General features: G+C 28.0%; 1 protein-coding gene and 1 long non-coding RNA gene across 2 annotated transcripts; one reads left to right on the top strand and one right to left on the bottom strand.

The window, feature by feature from the left end:
- The first annotated feature begins 800 nt into the window (after window positions 1–800).
- On the top strand, window positions 801–2468 carry LOC116768773 (uncharacterized). Its single transcript, XM_032659586.2, has 4 exons — window positions 801–918; window positions 1095–1166; window positions 1797–1904; window positions 2234–2468. The coding sequence occupies exons 1-4, from the start codon at window positions 849–851 to the stop codon at window positions 2308–2310; spliced, it is 327 nt and encodes a 108-aa protein (XP_032515477.1). The 5' UTR covers window positions 801–848; the 3' UTR covers window positions 2311–2468.
- A 3507-nt stretch (window positions 2469–5975) lies between these two features.
- LOC133319990 (uncharacterized) lies at window positions 5976–7134 on the bottom strand. Its single transcript, XR_009753466.1, has 3 exons — window positions 6829–7134; window positions 6551–6750; window positions 5976–6243 (listed from the first exon to the last, which is right to left on the bottom strand). It is a non-coding gene; the product is annotated as an uncharacterized LOC133319990 (long non-coding RNA).
- Window positions 7135–18985: the final 11851 nt, after the last annotated feature.

The raw sequence follows: 18985 nt of genomic DNA, 5'->3' as shown, positions 1-18985 counted from the left end.
TATAATCAATTTTGAGGAAGAAAAAAGGGAAAGATGTTCCTTATTTCTTAGTAAAAAAAATTGCTATTTTATAATAGCCCAATAATTTCATAATTCTCTATCTGTAAAAATTTATTATATATAGTGTCACTTTAATTGTACTATTGATAGTTAATAAATAAAATTCGGAAAAATTTTAAGACTTTGGAAAGGATATATGTTAAAATATAAATCAGATTTATATGAAAACAATATAGCAAGTGTTCAAGTTTGACCTAACTGATGTCCTTTTTTTAAGCAATAACCAAGCCAATTAAAATTCGACAAATATGATAGTAAAATAAAACCTGCCTTTAAAATTAAAAGACGGAAAATATTTTTTTTGTATCGCTAAATGGTGCTATAAGACATTTTCAATAATTGTCACGTTTCTTTGTAAAAGACATTTTATTTTTCAAATGTTCATTAAAGGAATTTCACTAGAGTGGACAATATGGCGACATCAATTTGTCTATAACACAAAATAATGGACTACTATAATTTTGCGGATACACTCCTACGTCGTTACCTCTTGATGAAATAATTAATATCCTGCAGAGCACTAAAATAAAAATGGTGCGAATTCCAAGGTTCTACAAAACAGAAAAAAATTCAAATGTTTCAATAAGTGGGGAAAGTCAAAGGATTTTGGTAACGTAATTATAATAAAGAACATTTTTATGACATACCTATTTATATTATTATAATGTAATCCGTGAGTAACGACAAATTTTAATGATTATGATAAAAATAGACATTACTTTAATTGTTTTTTAAATATAATAGCACGTAGCTACTAATCATCATTCCATACTGCAACCTGTTTGAAAATGTACCTCAAAATAATTACCACGTCCTTCTTGATAACCTTCTTCATGGTGTCTACTGATGCCTCCTTCAGTAAGTCAAGTTTTGCTACTTATATTTAAACACAAAGAGCAACATATTCGTTTTAGTGTAATTAAAAATAAAATTTAATTTAATAATGTTAAGCATATTATTACAAGGCTCTTTTAAATCGCTTATTAAATTAAAAAGATTATTTTCATATTTACATAATAAAACATTTGTTTTAGTTCCCTTTGATCCTTTCGACGCAATTAATAATTTTTTGGGGGAAGGACAAGGATATGACGGAGGAATACCATGTAAGGTCCTTTTGTTAATTTAAATTTATTTAATATATAAATGTCACAAGTATATCAAGAAAAATAAAATTATACATAAACGTCTTGTACATTATGATATTCATGAATTATTTTTAACGTTTATTTGATTTTGTTTAATAAATCAAGGGTTTAGTAGGCAGAAAAATAAAAAAATATAGTAGTCATGTCACAAGCAAAGAATGTTTCAGAAATGGAAAAGGTTATTCGAAGATCAAATTTATTATTGTTCGTTAAACTTTTAAATAAAACTTTTGAAACCAACAAAAGACGATGGTTATAGAAACCAAAGAAAACTATCATTGAAGGCGAAAGGCTCAAAAGCAGTGGCCTATCAATCTACTGTTTCTATGGAATAGAAATTGGAGATTGTATTTGACTGTACACATAATTAATGTTTATAATATATTCCATAGCATTAGTAAGATGTTGAAGGGTTTTGGAATTTAAAAAAAATATGGCTTTAAGAACAAAAAAGTAAAAAATAACTATTAAGGTAACGAAAAAGTCATAAAGAAACTTACGAAATATTATGATAAGGATTTATACTAAGAATGATTGCTCTTATTGATTGAATTGAATTGAAAGGATCAATAAAAACATTTTTTACAGATCTGAATAATTTTAATCCTTTCGAGATTGCAAATTACGTTTTGGGACAGAACGGGCGAGGGTATAGAGGACAAGGACAATATCCATCTAGACAAGGCTCTATAAATGGTAAGTAAATCAAATTTAATGTAACAATACTGAATATGGTAACATAAGTATAATAGAATAAAAGTTTATTTTTATTTTTTGTGACCCGTATTTACTCAATCGTGTAAAACCTAATCTATTTTGTATTAAATTTGTATTTTTGTTTTTAGTCTTGTAAAGGAGATGAGACGTTGGTTAATTTTAGATCCATAAGTGTTATATTATTTAATAGAAAATATCAAGTCCATCATAAACTAAGTAAAATTATGATATGATACTAAAAAAAAGTCTTATATATCATCAGCTTTTGAATTAATATTAAGATATAATTTTTTTTTTTGTTTCCCCAGTGCAACCTGTCAACAACGCGGAATCAAAATCCGATTCTAATCCTTATACCAGGCAAAAAGCTGAGGCAAACCACTAGTAAATATAGTTACAAAATTGTATATATAAAATATTCACATGTAAAAGTCAACAGCGTCCTAAAGTAATTGACATAAAGTATGTGTCTATATTTTATCTATCTTTGCTAAAGTGTTATCATAAAACCAATTCAGACAATAAAGGAATGAAAAGCATCAACCTTCTACAAATTTTATTTCCTTTCCTATTATTACTTCATGTATTTAATGTGAAATCTGAGCCAATGGTAAACTCAGTTTAAAAATGGTTAACTCAGAGGTATGGTAAATATTTTTTTTTTGCGAAGAGGCCAGATTCTCTTAGCAAATAATTTTTGCCACAAGTTAAGCATCTGTTTTTATCGAACGTTATTGATTACACAGATGAAAGATGACGTCGGGACGACGCAAATCTTGTGATCAAAAAAGTAGCGTCTCCTTTTACCACCAAGAGGAATTCGGTTATGTTGACAATATTTTTTCAAAATATACAAATCCTTGGAATACTATGACCACTTCTAGTTTTTTCGTAATAAGGTATCCTCGCGACTTAACTTTGAATGGTTCATTCAGCAAAGCTCAGCCTTAGGTGTTCTTGCAAAAGTACTACAGTATTTTACGCCGGGCAGCTTCTGTGTCTAAACAAAGCACAAGTCCGATGTTTGTAATAGTGTGATCTCGTTTGGGCAGGCACTGCCAAATATCACACACTGCTTTGCACTCCGTGAAGAGACAAGTGATAAGACTAATAAGCCTAACAATCAGTGAAGACTACTCAGCAAAAATCAATCCTATATTCCTTGAGCACAGGCGAAAATTTTCCGGCCTCTCGATATTCTGTACAATAAACTTTGAGGAATGTGCGCAAGAATTCCACGTATAATTCCTGTATCCCCTCTTATCATTTGATAATCAGATGCAAGGTGGATCACCACTTTAACAAAAACATTCCTTAGACTTTGCCATATGTTTCGAACAATTTTAATGCATCTGTCTTTAGTTCTTATCATATATAATTTGGGTGACTTCAAGACTGTCGTGAATTAATAGCCTGTCATCGAGATAATGCGATAACCACCTTCGATTTTATTTCCAGCTATCAAATAAAGACAACCTATAATTAATAATACAAACTATCAAAAATCATTATTATTTAAAACCTGGACAAAAAATTATGAAAAATATCCAGTTCATTTAGTACTTCTATTACTGAGTACCATAAAATAAAGATATTTCTCCTTTTTTTTTTTCGTATATGGTAAGAGTTACTTCAAAATTAAGTGTTGAGTTAAAATTAATTCTTGATATAGTTTTCAAAATATTAAAAAATATATATATTTTTTGTTTGCGAAAAACCAAACCTCTTTTTATTTTCTAGTATTTTTGTTTTGAATCCTTCGCAGTTTTTACAAATGGCTCTTTAATCTTATTATTAACCACCCACAGCCTATTCTTCATAATAATGTGCGTTAATAACATTTCCTAAATTATGGATATTATAGCTATCAACATTACCAAATAGCTACAAAAATTATTTCGTTAAATCACATCATAATAGTCATTATTTATTCCTGATAAATGAGATAATCCCCGAGGCAACTGTGTATACACTGATTGGTATTTTATTTCTCCTCAAGTTTTTAGTTTTCTTTTAAAATTTTTAAGAAATCGTCAAAGGTAACTCAAATATATTCAGTTATACGAATGAGCTCAATTTAAATGTAAAAATTCTAAATGTTTAACATTAATTTAACTTTGAATCGCAATTTTCTTAAGGTTAAAGCGAATATAATTAAATAGAAACTTAACAGTATCCTATAACTCATTTCGAAAAGTACTTGAAAAAATATAAATACATACTGTTTTAATTTATTGCTAACAGAGTCTAATTATAAAATACAATTGCATATTATAAATCAATAAGTGTCAATCTAATGAACACTATCTTTCAACTTAGTTAAAAATCTTTAGTAGATAAAAAATATAGCAATTTCATAAATCATAAAAGAAATTCTAAATTATATACGTATAAAAACGTTGACCTAGACGTAAAAAATTTTCTTCAAAAAACTTCAAATTATTCCTTCAAAAAACTTAAAATTATATCAGCCACTATTATTAAATATAAATTAAAATTTTGAGCCTTCCAAAAAAATATAATATTTTGTTACACTGAATCTTTAGATTCTCATTTTTCTGTTATGTGATACTAAATGAAAAAAGCCTTAATTTCTGAAAAAATAATTAATTAGATCCTCTTAATAAACTTTTCACACATTTAAACCTACTTCCATTCATTTAAAATCTAAACTTCAGTTCTTTTTTATAAAATTCTTGCGAATGACATGGTAAATATTAGCAAGCTTAGCTAAAAGTTATCTAAATGAAAATGATTCAAATCTTTGACTTCTGATTTCCAGTATTGTGCCTTCTTACAAAAAATACTAAAATAACTGCTTATAGGCAACGATATCCAGAATCGAAGTTTCAAGTAAGTAATAAAACTTAAATTTATTATAATCAGATTATTATACAAAACATTATTTAAATTCAATTTTAAAATAGAAAGTTAGCAAACTTTTTCATCGCTTAAAAGTTTCTGATAATTTTAAACACAAAAACATTATTGAAATAAAATATTATTCTTATCATTTGTAACGTGAGTAACTACAATTTTGATTACAATAATAAAATTCACAATAACTCTACTTTATATCTATTCTATATAAAAGACAGTTCAGGGAGTAGCATTCGTCATTGTGAACTGGAAACTTGTCTAAAATGTTCTCAAAACTATTCACCATTTCCTTTTTGTTCGCCTTCTTCGTGATGGCTGTCAACTGCAATTGTAAGTTAATTTTTTAAAGATGTTTTTATTTAAAAGTACTATAGTCCGTCGTGACAAGGTGCTTAGAAACATGAAATTGTTATTTATTTTTGACACCTCTCCTTTGATCTTAAGTTGAAAAGCTTTTTTTAAATGATGCTTATCTATGTAGGGAAAAATTTACAATGAGTGTGTTCAAATTTTTAAATAAACTGCCTTACATTAGGCTATTTTTATCATTCCAATATCTTACAGCTTATCCCAGCAATGGCTTAAGGGGAAGAGCTGGCCAAGATGCACGTGGAGACATACAAGCAGAAGGCGGGCCCTCAATAAATAGTAATATGACGTAAAATTTAAAAATAATAAAAGGATTTCTCTTTTCCTTTTGTGTGAATCTATAGAGTATTTGTAATTTAAATATAATGACAATTTTATGAACAAAATCGTAATGCTGCTTTTTTTGATTGTAGTAGAAAAATGACAAACTTTTTCATTCACATTATATAAATATGTCTGTCTTAGTTAAACTACTATAATAGAAATACTTATAAAATTTTACATTTTTCACAGTTAATCCTGTCAATAACGCAAATTCAGAAAGTGGAGCTAATCCTTCAACATCCCAGGATGCAAGAAGTAATCATGGGTAATTAATTATTTCAAAATTATTATTTGAAAATTTTGAAAAAATATTAAATTGGTAAATTAAATATTAACAAAATTTCAGATATTAAAATGCAATCAGCAATCAGTCTCCTATTCAAGAGCTAAATGTAAATACAATAAACGGATAACACCTATTTTTTGTGTTTATTTCTTCTTTCCTCCTTGTACTCTCATCATGTTATCTTATGTTTGGATTTAGAAAAAGTATTAACTAAATATTGGTTACAAAATAAAACATAAAATGTTATTGAATTAGAATAATAATATCAGATTTAAAATTACGATCCTTGTCTATATTCGAATTCTTTTTGTTGACACATCAAGCAATATAAGATTCCACGACCATTTAGCTGATAAGGATAGTCTCGTACATTTTTAATGTGCTCAAACGATCAAGACAGCACTTCTCTTCACTATTAGTCCTTGTAAAAGTACCTTAGAGTTTTTTCACCGAACATTGCTAAAAAAATACATTATTGAAAATATGTGTTTTATACCAAATCGGCGATGATAGTACCCTGCACACAACAACATTCCAACATCTCAGGATATGGTAAAAATTTACATCCCCGTAGTCAAAATTTTTATATTTAGCTGAGTTCTTACCATATAATATTGATCGGATATAATCAGATTGTTACGAAAATATTCATTTAATCAAAATAAATTGAATTTATAAACAACTTTCGTTGATACCTAATTTTGAAAACAAATTAAATATTTCTCTCGTATACACTCTCTGCAATAAAGATCTTCCGTTAACCCACCTTTTAATTCCTTGGAGAAGCAGTTTATCACTTTCCTCCTTACCAAGGTGTGAGTCAGATGGGTACGTGGAGTTATCCATGATAGGTCCTGGATGATGCCTTAAGCCCCAACGGTTACCCTCATCTACTAACGGACCGCCAACGGGTCGATTTCGCATTCAACCGTGACGATTGAGAATTCAACTTACGCCGTCTTAAGTCTATAGAAAAAAAAACCTTCCTTATAGCTGAAGTTTTGTTCGAGAGAATTAAACAAACAGTATTTAAAATATTCTAACCTATGTACAGAAAGATGTCAATTAAAACGCAAAAATACCGAAAAGACTAGTAAACCTTTTAACACCTAAGTCTAAATTTACAATGTAATAAAATATTGCGTTTTTTGAAACTGGAATACAATATTGTGCACGTAGTTAATATGTTGCACGTAGTTTAACATCACTTAAAAAGTTTAAAAAATCTAATACATCATGATTTTTTTTTCCTTTCCCTAAATAAATTATTTCTTTTGAAATCGGAACAGTCAATTTTACTAAATGCCAATTAGAAATTTGAGGACTTATGACTTGATAAAAAATAAAATGTGTGAGCGTATGAACCTATCCTGAACCTATCTATGAAGAAGTCTCATCATAGGCCTTCATAAGCTCTGTTATATTAACAAAATTAATTTAATGTGTCATTCATTTATTACTTGTTTCATATAAAGTCTGTTCGAAACTATATGATAACAAGATTTAGTATTTTGATAGTATCTTTCGATAAAAATCTGCGCACTATTATGTTCCTGATCCTTTTTCATATAAAATGATATTTTTCTGAACAGTACTATTTTCTTAGACATTTTTTTTCTAATAATGACAACTATCGAAATCAATGTTTTTTACATATTTTTTAATAAAAAATAATATTGTGAGGAAAGCTGTTTAAAAAATTTCCAAAGAATTATTAATTTTGTAAAATTTTGGATTCATTTGAACAGACTCACTGTATCATAATATATTTCACTGATCGTCTCAAATAATGTAAAATTAAGTAAAATCAAATATTGTAATTTTACAAGAGGACATATTACACTTCTATAATAATTAAACCTAGAATAAACTGTACTCATAAAAATATATACGGATTTTTAGTTGTTTTATTTACAGAAAATAAAATATTTTTACCTGCTCCTTTCATGTGCAGCACATTCCTATGACTATAATATTCTTTATCGTGAAAATTATTCGTATCGTGAGTAACGACTTTTTTGATTACAATAATAAGTTACACAAAAATTCTACTTTATATCTATTCTATATAAAAGGCAGTTCAGGGAGTAGCATTCATCATTGTGAACTGGAATTTTGTCTAAAATGTTCTCAAAACTATTCGCCATTTCCTTTTTGTTCGCCTTCCTCGTGATGGCTGTCAACTGCAGTTGTAAGTTTTTTTTTTAAATAATATCCGCATATCTATTTGAATATTAGGTACTTATCTCTATTTGTTATGTTTCTCGCTTAAAATGGGGTAAGTAGTAAGATTATCTTTAATCAAATATTTTTTTAAGAACCAAAAAGTATGAACCAGTCCAACAAATATCTACAGTTATTCTATTTCTTCTATCTTTTATATTTAGAGAATTGAACCACCAAGCAGTCTTAAATAGGCAAACAGCATAGTCAAACCTTCCAAAAAAAAAACATCATACAACATTTACACAACACAATACAACAAACAGATAAAATTTTAAAGATACCTGACAATTTATTTTAAATAATATCTCTTTCAGATTATCCCAGAGATTACAATGCTCTCACAGGAAGAGCTGGTCGAGGTGCACGTAGTGAAATACAGTCTGATGGCGGTCCATCCATTAATGGTAATGTTACGTAAAATTTTATAATAACAAAAGGTAATAAATCCTTTTCTTTTGTCAATAGATTATTTCTAATAAAAGAAATTTTTGAAATTCCTATTGAGCTATAACTACAATTTTAAATATTTTTCCCTAAGAGTAACAAATTATTAAATATATTATTTTATTGAGCCTATATACCCTAACATACCTATATAATTTCAGTAATATTTACTTGTGACACTTCACTTTTTTCAGTTAATCCGGTCAATAATGCATATTCAGATAGTGGTTCTAATCCTTATACATCACAAAATGCAAAAAGTAACCATGGGTAAATATTTAAAAACATGTTTTGTAGCTACTGAAAAAAATTATTTCATTTTGTAAACGTAAAATTCTTTATAAAATTTCAGGTATTATGAATAGAAGCACGAATTTAGAAGAGTATGGAAATAAATAAACTGATAACAGTATTCCTTGTTTTATTTTCTTCTTCCTTTTTCTTATATATGCAGAAAAGGGAACTACTATTTTAGAAAGCTGATATGTTGATAAAAAATTTCCACCTTATCTGCTTGTTTGAAGACAATGCTTTTTATAGCTTAATGGTAGTCAAATTTGGAACAGATATTAACTATTAACTATAATCAAATTCTATCGATTTGAAAAATGTTTTGTGAAACTATACTGGAACGAGGAAAAAATAAAAAAATGCAGTACATGAAACTATAGTAGTAGTACTATATTGCTTATTTTAATACTTACTCATTAGTTTTTATTAAATCAGATATAAATTGAAATTGACAAATCTTAAAATATTTTAGTGTATCTGTGTATAGGAGTTAAAAATATATATGCCTTCAATGAATATTGAGTAAGATAGGATCCGAACCGACCTTCACCTAGCTGATAATGAAAAAAAACTTATTTTATATTAATTTAGTATTATAAACAATTTATTAAAAGCGCGTGGTCGAAAAAAAATCATGACCCAAATATTTTTAATTATTTTTTAAATAAAGTTCTCATGCACTGTCTGCAATATGCATTTGTTGCATCATGAATATAAATAAGCCCTCATCATCATTTTACCAGCTCTGTTACTACAGTTGAAATAATTTCAAGTTTTCCATTTTATTTAACAAAAAATAAATCATATCATAAATATATAAAATGGTAAATTTTAAACACAAAACCATTATATTGTTTAATTCATTTATATATTTGGATTTTTGGGAATATTATATTCTAGAAGTCACAGGTATTAGGTTCCAGGGAACACTGCTCGAACTGCTGTTGACAAATATTTCTTTTCACAACTATTTAATTTAATAACACTTTAATTTAAAATTAATGTTAAAAAAACTAAAAACATCTTTAAATTAAACAAAATTTTTCGGACACAACTCGACTTTTTTTTCAACTCCCGACGTTTTTGTTCTTTACAGCAACCTTGATTACGGGCAGACGCTATCAAAGACTTTCATGACTCACCCAAAAAAATATTTTCTACTTTTTGGTGTTGGTATTTTATTAAAACGTTTTTTTTAAACCTTATTTATTTCCTACTTTTTAGTTCGCCTAAAAACAGATGAGTGGTTTTATTTTTTGTAAGCCATCCTTAATTTCATGACTACTATTAGTAATTGCAATTATTGTCCAAATTATCACTATTATTTATTTTAGGCAGGAGGTCCGCAACTTAAGCACTCCCGGCATAGGAAAAAATTACAAACATTCAAACCAATAAACCAATATACAAATGAAATTAATAAAAAGCGTGTAAAAAAAAATATTATTATAAATTTTGGATTACAAACCTAACGCAATTTATTTGATAACAAAGACGAAAAATATTTCTTAAGATTTGTTTGTAATCCTATAGGATTATAATTATACAAAGTAATTTATTTGTAGTAGTTACCATTTTTTGTTAAAACAAGTATTTTCCCATCACAGACCGATTATATGACTTCTTTTCTATAATATTCGTTTTTATTAAATAAAGCTGTTGTTTATTTCACTTCTTCTAATTTTAAAGATACATGTGTGTTCAAAATTATATAAAAAACATATAATTGTATAATTTATCATTATGATAAAATTAGGCACTTTAGTTCATCGAATTTTTTTTATAAACATAGCTTAGCCCAGAGAAGCCAGGCATTTAAAGATGCGATTTTTTATTATCTTCCTAAACACTAAAATAGTGTTTAGGAAGATAATATTTCAGACGTGTATTTCAGATATTGTCACCAATTTTTGTACTTTGAGAGAAACAAAGTAGCTCAACTATAAATAATGCTTATTTAATAAAATAAACAAAAAATACGGAAGCTTATTATTTTATTTAGAAAATGGTATAAAACCTTTCTTTTTCCTTCTTATTGCGTTTATTAAAATGAAAAAAAAAGTTTTTCGGTTACTATGCCTTTTTTATTATTTTATAACTACATAATCCCGACGTTTCGGTTACTTCACAACAACCGTGGATAACAGGCAGAGATGAAAGTATCAGACACTTTCATCTAGTCGAAAGATCGGGATTAGGTAAATACAAATTATTAAATAAACCGCGTACTATCCGATAAACTTTATGTCATATAAATGTATGCAGGAAAAAAATCTTACATATAATTATTGCTTAACAAAAAAATTTTTTTAAATATAGTTTTGATTGCTTCCGGTGGTGAGTTTTAAAAACAAGAACTATGTTATTATGAGTTTTAAAAACAAGACCTAAGTTAAAAACAAAACGGTTAAAAAAAATACTATATTAAGCAAAACCGTGATATGTGTTATATTACAATTATAATATTTTTATAACTTAAAATAAATGCAACAACTAAGTCAATAAATAAATTATTTTCATCGTGAGTAACGACCAATTTGATTACAATAATTAAATATACAATATTTCTACTTTATATTTATTCTATATAAAAGGTACTCAAGGGAGTAGCATTCATCATTGTGAACTGGAATCTTGTCTAAAATGTTCTCAAAACTATTTACCATTTCCTTTTTGTTGGCCTTCTTCGTGATGGCTGTCAGCTGCGTCTGTAAGTAAATTTTAATACGAAATTGTTATTTTTGAAAAAAGAATAAACAACCTGAAACCTGGCAATAGTCTGCTAAGGTGATCCTATAAATGAAATGGTTTTTATGCATCATCATCATCATCATCAGCCTATCGGACCCCAATGCTGAGCAATCACCACGCTTGCTCAAGACGGGTTGGCGATTTCAATGTTATAATTTGAAATTATAAGACCAGGTTTCCTCACGATGTTTTCCTTCACCGTCCGTCAGTGGTGTCTAAATACTCTTAGAAACTACATATGACCCGGAAAAGATCACATTGATACTTGCCAGGTTTCGAACCCGCGCCCTCACGTATGAAAGGCGGACATTTAACCTCCAGGCCACCACGACTTTTTTTTTATTTTGATTGCATAGTTATATTCAATACACAATATAATGCTTTCAGATCCACCTGGCCGCAATCCTTATAATGGATTATCAGCAAGAGCTGGTCCAGGAGCACGTGGTGAGATACAGTCTGAAGGCGGACCTTCTATAAATGGTAATATTACCAAAGAATGTACATTAATGAAAATAAATATAAACACTCATGATAATTTAACTATTTTATGGAAACACCTCATTTGTATAAAAACGAAGTTCGTGGAATTTAAAAATGAAGATAATTAAACGTCACTTTGAATATTTATATTGTTACAGTTAATCCAGTAAACAATGCATATTCTGAAAGTGGGTCAAACCCTAACACATCCCAAGACGCAAAAGATAACCATGGGTAAGAAAGAAGAAAACTATTTAAGAACTTTGTATTTAAAATATAAAAATGCAAATTTTCAATTCTTACAGATATTATGACTAAAATCATTATATCAGAAGCTTCGAAGAGAGCTGAAGTTGTAACCCCAAATAAATAAAGAGTCAGTAATAAAATGTTTTTTTTTTTAATAAATAACATGCTTTAAATAATATTTGCGCTTGTTTCTGCTAGGAGTAACGGCGAAAAGATATTAAATTTTTGTTAAAAACATACAGATGTTCGACGTATTGCCCTTGACATATTATTTGATATGGGACCTCCAGTATGAATTGGAAACAACATACGAAAATCATAAAATATATTATTCGTATTTTTTTTGTACTAATATATTTCTCGTGAGTTAGCTATGAATTCATAATCTTAATTAATTGTTATTTAATAATATCTAAGATTTTTGCGTCTATTCATTTAGATGAAACTTCTTTGGATACTAGGCGTTTTATAATATTTTATAATCCCGACGTTACGGTTCCTTGCATTTAATTTTTATTGTCTAAATACACTCGTTTGACTTTTTTGACTGATGCCAGTGTCAGTTTCTATTTAACACTATACATTTATAAATCAATATTACTTCACTTATTACATTTCGATAAAATTATTATTTATAGAACGAATTTTGCATCTTTATAAATTTCCGAATATGTTTATGTTATTTTATATTTTCGTTTGTGAATACTGATTTTGAATAGTAATGTACCGTCATGTATTCGACGTGTGAACTGCCTTATATAATTGTTTGAGATGCCTTATATGTTGCATGGACTACGATGTTAAATTTTTCATTGTCTTAATTGAGTGAAAAATATTTTTAATAGTTTCCGGTTTTAGGCAAGTCGCATGAGTATAGGTGTAGAGCGTTCTCTAGGTGTTTTGAAACTTGACGGTGTGGGAAAAAGGTCTTTATCTCTTTATTAAAATATATGTACTAAAGCTATTAAAATTATTTATAGTTAGTAAAGGTAACTTTGATAATCGTAATAGGTTTATATAAAATATAATCTTAACTGAATATATAACATTAATCAACACCTTCAGGGCCCTTTGGGCCACCCCTCACGGTGGCGCCATCAAAGCCAATAGGGCTAACAGCTTTAGTCAAGTCAAACTTTTAAAAAAATCTAGTCATTATAATTCGATAAATTTTCAAAAATGCTGTCAAAATTATTCAATCTGCCCTTTTTGTTTGCCTTCTTTGTAATATTTTATTCTTCTTAATTCATAAGTAAGTTAATTGAAATAAGATTCAATCAGAATTTCATTAAGTGTACTCAAGATGTACAATTTTAATTATAAATGTTTTTGTTTTTGTTTTTTGAGTATTTCATAACTAGCGTGACGAGAAATGAGGAGCAACGAAACCAGGTAAAACCTTAAAGAGAAATGTAAACATTGTGAAAATACACGTTACCATGATACTTTTTTATGATATAGAACTTTAACACAAAAATGTTTATTGTGGTCGTTGGTATTAAGGAATCTGAGAAATTAATTTTCACTCAAGTTTCGATTTTTCGAGGGTGCATTTGGATTTATATACTACTAGTATGAGACAATAGCTAAAGGTGACGTATGTATTTTCATTGGTTAACATTAAAATTATCCTCTGGCCCAACCTTTTCCCTTTTTAAGCGAAGCCGAACGATTTTTGCTCGGATCTCTTATATTTATGTCGCATTCATCTACTCAACATCGCATAAAAATTCGCATATCATTTTGAACGAAGCGAATTATTTAATTGTTCAAAACAAGACCCGACAGGTATTGAAAGACAGATAAACACGGTTAAAAAAAAACAAAATAGTAGCGCTTATTAAATTAGTACACATTTGATTTATTTAAGTAATGTTTTTTTTTACAATCAAAACTAATAATGTGGGTTTGTTGCATTGGTCTTAAGATCTGGTTCAGAGACTATTGGAGTTCTACAGACAAGTGTTTTATAAAAATATACATTTTAATTATGTAAATCGTAGCAAAAAATCTTATTTTATAAATATATTTGAGAAATATAATTATTTAGCAATTTTAACCTCCCTATCCAAAGGTCGATGATCATTCAAGAACTAAGTGTATATAAATCTATATTTTAATTATTTACACTTAAAATATTTATTTAACAGTTATTTCAGTTAATAATACCAAGTCCGAAAGTGCAGCCAGTCCTATCCCAAGAAAGATAAAAAACATGAATAATCGTTTAAGACTGTTATTTTAAATAATGTGTTAATAATTTTATTTGAGATATTTAATGACCACAAATTTTGAGGATAAATAAGAAGGATAAATTCAAGAATGAAACAAGGAATTGTATTGAAATTTTAATAACCTTCTCTTACTAGTCTGAAATGTTTAAATTTCATAAAATTAAAAAAAAAGCCTGACATTATTAAAGTCTTTAGAATCATCTAGTAATTGTTTTCATAGCGGCTATCGTGGCTAAGAACGATGTATAACGTAGTCATTGAAATATTTTGAAAGGGGAAAGAATTGAAAACTCTGCACCTTTTGGATAGTTTATATCAGCAAATGGATAACTTTTACCTATATTATATGAGATAAAACATTAAATGTTGCAAATATATCCCAAGAGGAAATTCTTACAACTGACATGCATTTCTCTCTTTAGCAAAAAAAATATCTCCAAACCGAAACTGCTATTATGTAACATGACAATCCATATATTTAATAATATTTATTTTTTATCGATAAAGTAGGAGAGTATTAAATATATTTAGCTTATTATCTTGTGTGACGAAAAGTTGTTCCATCTAAGATCGATCTATAGCTGCCTTAACGTTAAAAAAATGTAAGTTCGATATAAAGCCCTTTTTTCACTTGCCAGAGACCCAAGAGAAGAATCAGGGTCCATGTTATACGTGACTCCCTGGGATAGATCCGGGAATTCTCACTAAAGATACTAAAGCTAACCATAACCGCTTTAGTGGAGGATTGCGTTGTCGCTTATTCTTTTGACTGTGTCATTCTAGAAGAATTCACCACCGGAAAGGGTGCACAAGCACTTACTATAAAGGCTGACGTGGAGCAACCGCTACCCATATCCCCATATACCCATAGCATATATTTTATATAATCGATTTCAATGTGTATACAAAATTTGACGTCAATAGGACGAAGATATCTGATTTAAAATTTAATTAAATGGTTCCAACTAAAGACGGAGAAAAAAAAAGTTTATAATACCTCGTAAAACTTATACCACAGGAAATTTTTTTTCTGTGGTTTTCTGTGGTTGTTCTGTGTCGATTTTTTTATCTTGGTCCTCAGTGTACAAGTAAGTGATATCATAGAACAGTTTCGATTGTGTAATTATATTTAAATACACTTTCATTTTATTGTTTTTACAATATAATCAAAGTATAATTATCGGGTAACGATAACTTTTATGTTATTCATAAAAACCCCTATTTATATGTATATAAGCCTTGCCCTGGCTATAAAAAACAGCAATTCCACTACAAGCGGTCTAAAATGACTTCAAAGGTATTAATCGTCTCGTGTTTATTAGCCTTCGTTGTTGTATCGGCTCACGCTAATTGTAAGTTTATTTTGTTATTGTTTTTTATATAAAATATTATAGAAATATATTAAATAATTATGTGTACAAGATTAGACCTCGCCAGTAAAAATAACAAAATATTTAACGAATCTTGTACGTATTTAAAATGTGTGCGGAGTTTCATTAAATGATATTTACTTCTTCCTGGAGGGTGGGAACACACGACGTATTTAGTAATTCATGAAGTTCAAACGAAATTTTGTTTCTTAATCCAAAAAAAATCCGGTTTTAATTTTATAGACACATTGTAGATTTATATTTTTCTGTTTTCCTTCCTTCCATTTTATGTAACAATTTCTTTATTGTTGAATTTTAATGGACACATTTTATATATTCTGCGTCCTTAAATGTTATCTACTTACAGTTTCAAGCAATATTCAATTAAAATTACTGTTTTAGATATTATTAATTGCATAATTGTAATAAATATGTTTATATCAATTCATAAACACTCACCTAAGTAATTCTTTTTAACCCATTCTTTCAGTTTTGGACCCATTCTTTGATAATTTTTCTTTCCTGCGTCGTTACGTTCCTGATTTCTTTGATCAGGGATATGGAAGAACCCCTTTTTCACTTAATGGTAATTGTATATGTTTTATTTATGATAAGTGTAATAGTATTGCTTAAATTTTTTATTTGATACCTAAATATAAAATACTATTTTACAGTCAACCCATCCAACAACGCCAACGCAAGAAGCGTTGCTAACCCGGAAACTTTACAAAGCGCCAAATCGGGTCATGTTTAACTTCTGTACTTCTTATTGATATAATACTTACAAAATTCAGAAGGAATAATAAAGCAGTTTTCATATTAATCTTGTTTATTTTTTAAAAGTGGTATTTTTAAAACTGTACTAGAATCTTCTGGTAAGGAGATACAAAATTATATCTCTTTATTTCTGTTGATGTTGTATTATGCTATGTTTAATACCCAGACTTCCTAAAATTAGCGATGGCTAGCCAAATAGTCTTTATTTGACTTCCTAAGCTAGGTAGAAAGTTTTTTGTATGTATTATTTTAATTGTTATTTACTTCTAAAATTTTTCGAACCTTACTGATTAATGGAAAATCACATCTAAAACTGTAAAGTTTTGAATATTTTATTGGCTAAAAATCTAAAAAAAACAAATACCTCATTTATTGTATTATGTAATTAATTACACATACTAACAATATTTTACTAAAAATCGACTGTTCAATCCAATCAACAGAGTTGTTTTAACGAAGTTTGTATTAAAAATCTTAAAAGTTATTATTTATAAAAAAAAATATAATTTCTATCGATATTATCTGCAATACTTTTAATCCAATTTCTTGAACAATTCTAATGAATAACATGTCGACAAAAATAAATACCTATCAACATACATTATATATTTGTAGAATTATAACTATAGAGGCAGTGTGTTTCTTTTATCTAAATATTTATTACAGCTGAATGTTTTCATTCAATAAAATTATAACAGTATAAAAAAAAACTTTGTCTTTTGAGAAAATTTCCTGTTTATTTAAGACTGCTATGACGACTTACGTTTTATTTCACATATCTTACACATATCTTGCATAAATTTATACATTTCACATATCTTGCATAAATTTACTGCTTCCAGTATTTTTAAGATGCCCATTGAAACCAGGGTTTATGCCTATAATACTGGTACGATTTATTTTTAAAATATTTTTTACTCTCAAATTCCATTAAGAAAGAAGTGTTTTTGCCTTTACTTAGCCCTACAAGTGTTTTCTAAAAATCGTGTACCTTCTATACATAAAAACCTAACCACAAACCACAATTATTTCTCATTGACCTAAAATTATGGCTAATAAAAAATACTTCTATTAAATTAATTTCTGCGTAAAATTTCTAAGTATTTTACATAATTTCTAAGGTTTTTAAATAATGTACGTGTTTAAACTATTGTTGATAGTAATATTGAGAAAAGCAAGTTTTGAAACTACCATTGAATTCTTTGTAGAAATATCTGCTTGGATTTTATTTAATTGTTTTTAGAAAAACTTCCTTGAAATTTTACTATTGCTTTTTTCTTTTCTTTTTTACTTTTCAGATAAAGTAATTTAAATATGAATAAAAAATCTCTGAAATAGAGAGTAAAAACAAGTTTTTTCGTGAACTGGCTGGACATATTCTCCATTATTATTTTCCTAAGACATCTACTAAATGAAAAGTTTTTAATCATTTATCGTAAACTTCTTATGCATTTTAGTAAAATCATCAAAGTGACAATCGTTTTCACATCTGATAGTTGTAAAGAACGAGCAAGTTATTAAAAATTAAACGAACATCGGACAACATGGTTGTGTGAATAAAATATCATATTACGAGTGACGTTGCTGACTAGGCATAGATGACAACAGAAACACAAGCTATGGAATTTCATTGCTGTTCTAACATCAGAGCAATCATGTAGTCTTACGGATTGCATACAAGTTTTAATCATGTAATTCTTATTAAAATACACATATAAGTAACCTCTAGCCTCTAGCCTCTAGTGGCTGTGAAACGTACCCTAAATAATTTAGTATTTAATATTCACAATTTTTTGCTAGTATAAACTAAATATGTTTGAAAATATATAAAATATACGTGATATTAGGCAGTTTTTGCGTCTACTAAATTTAATTTCGCATTGGTGACAAAGGAACAACTTATAGAAAAGAATCATCAATATGCCTACTAAAGTATGTTATATGAATTAACAAAAGTAGTATAAACTATGTCGTGCTCCATTGTTATATTAATTGTTATTTAATAGGAAAACACAGTATAAAAGCAACAATCACGAAAGTTATTAATTCCACTAATGATTAAAATGACAAACAAAATTATTATACCAATAATCGCTTTATACACTTTAAGTGTTGTATACCGTAAGTTATTTTGTCTTGTTACAATGATTACTTACATTTACAGTTATTTGTCTTCTTACAATGTATACTTACATTTTTAATAAGCATTCTAATTTAATTATAGCTGCGATAGCGTGCCCCTACTATCCAATAGATCCTATTTGCATGGTACAAACATTACTGTCGCAAATTTTCGGTAGTCCTCAAATGGAACCACACCCGGTCATAGAAATTAATGACAATGGATATGTGCCACCGATTTATGGTAAATTTTTA

The sequence above is a fragment of the Danaus plexippus genome, chromosome 4, assembly GCF_018135715.1.
Source record: "Danaus plexippus chromosome 4, MEX_DaPlex, whole genome shotgun sequence".
Classification (NCBI taxonomy): domain Eukaryota; kingdom Metazoa; phylum Arthropoda; class Insecta; order Lepidoptera; family Nymphalidae; genus Danaus; species Danaus plexippus.
Note: the sequence above shows the minus strand (reverse complement) of the source record. Positions and strands in the feature narration are given on the sequence as shown.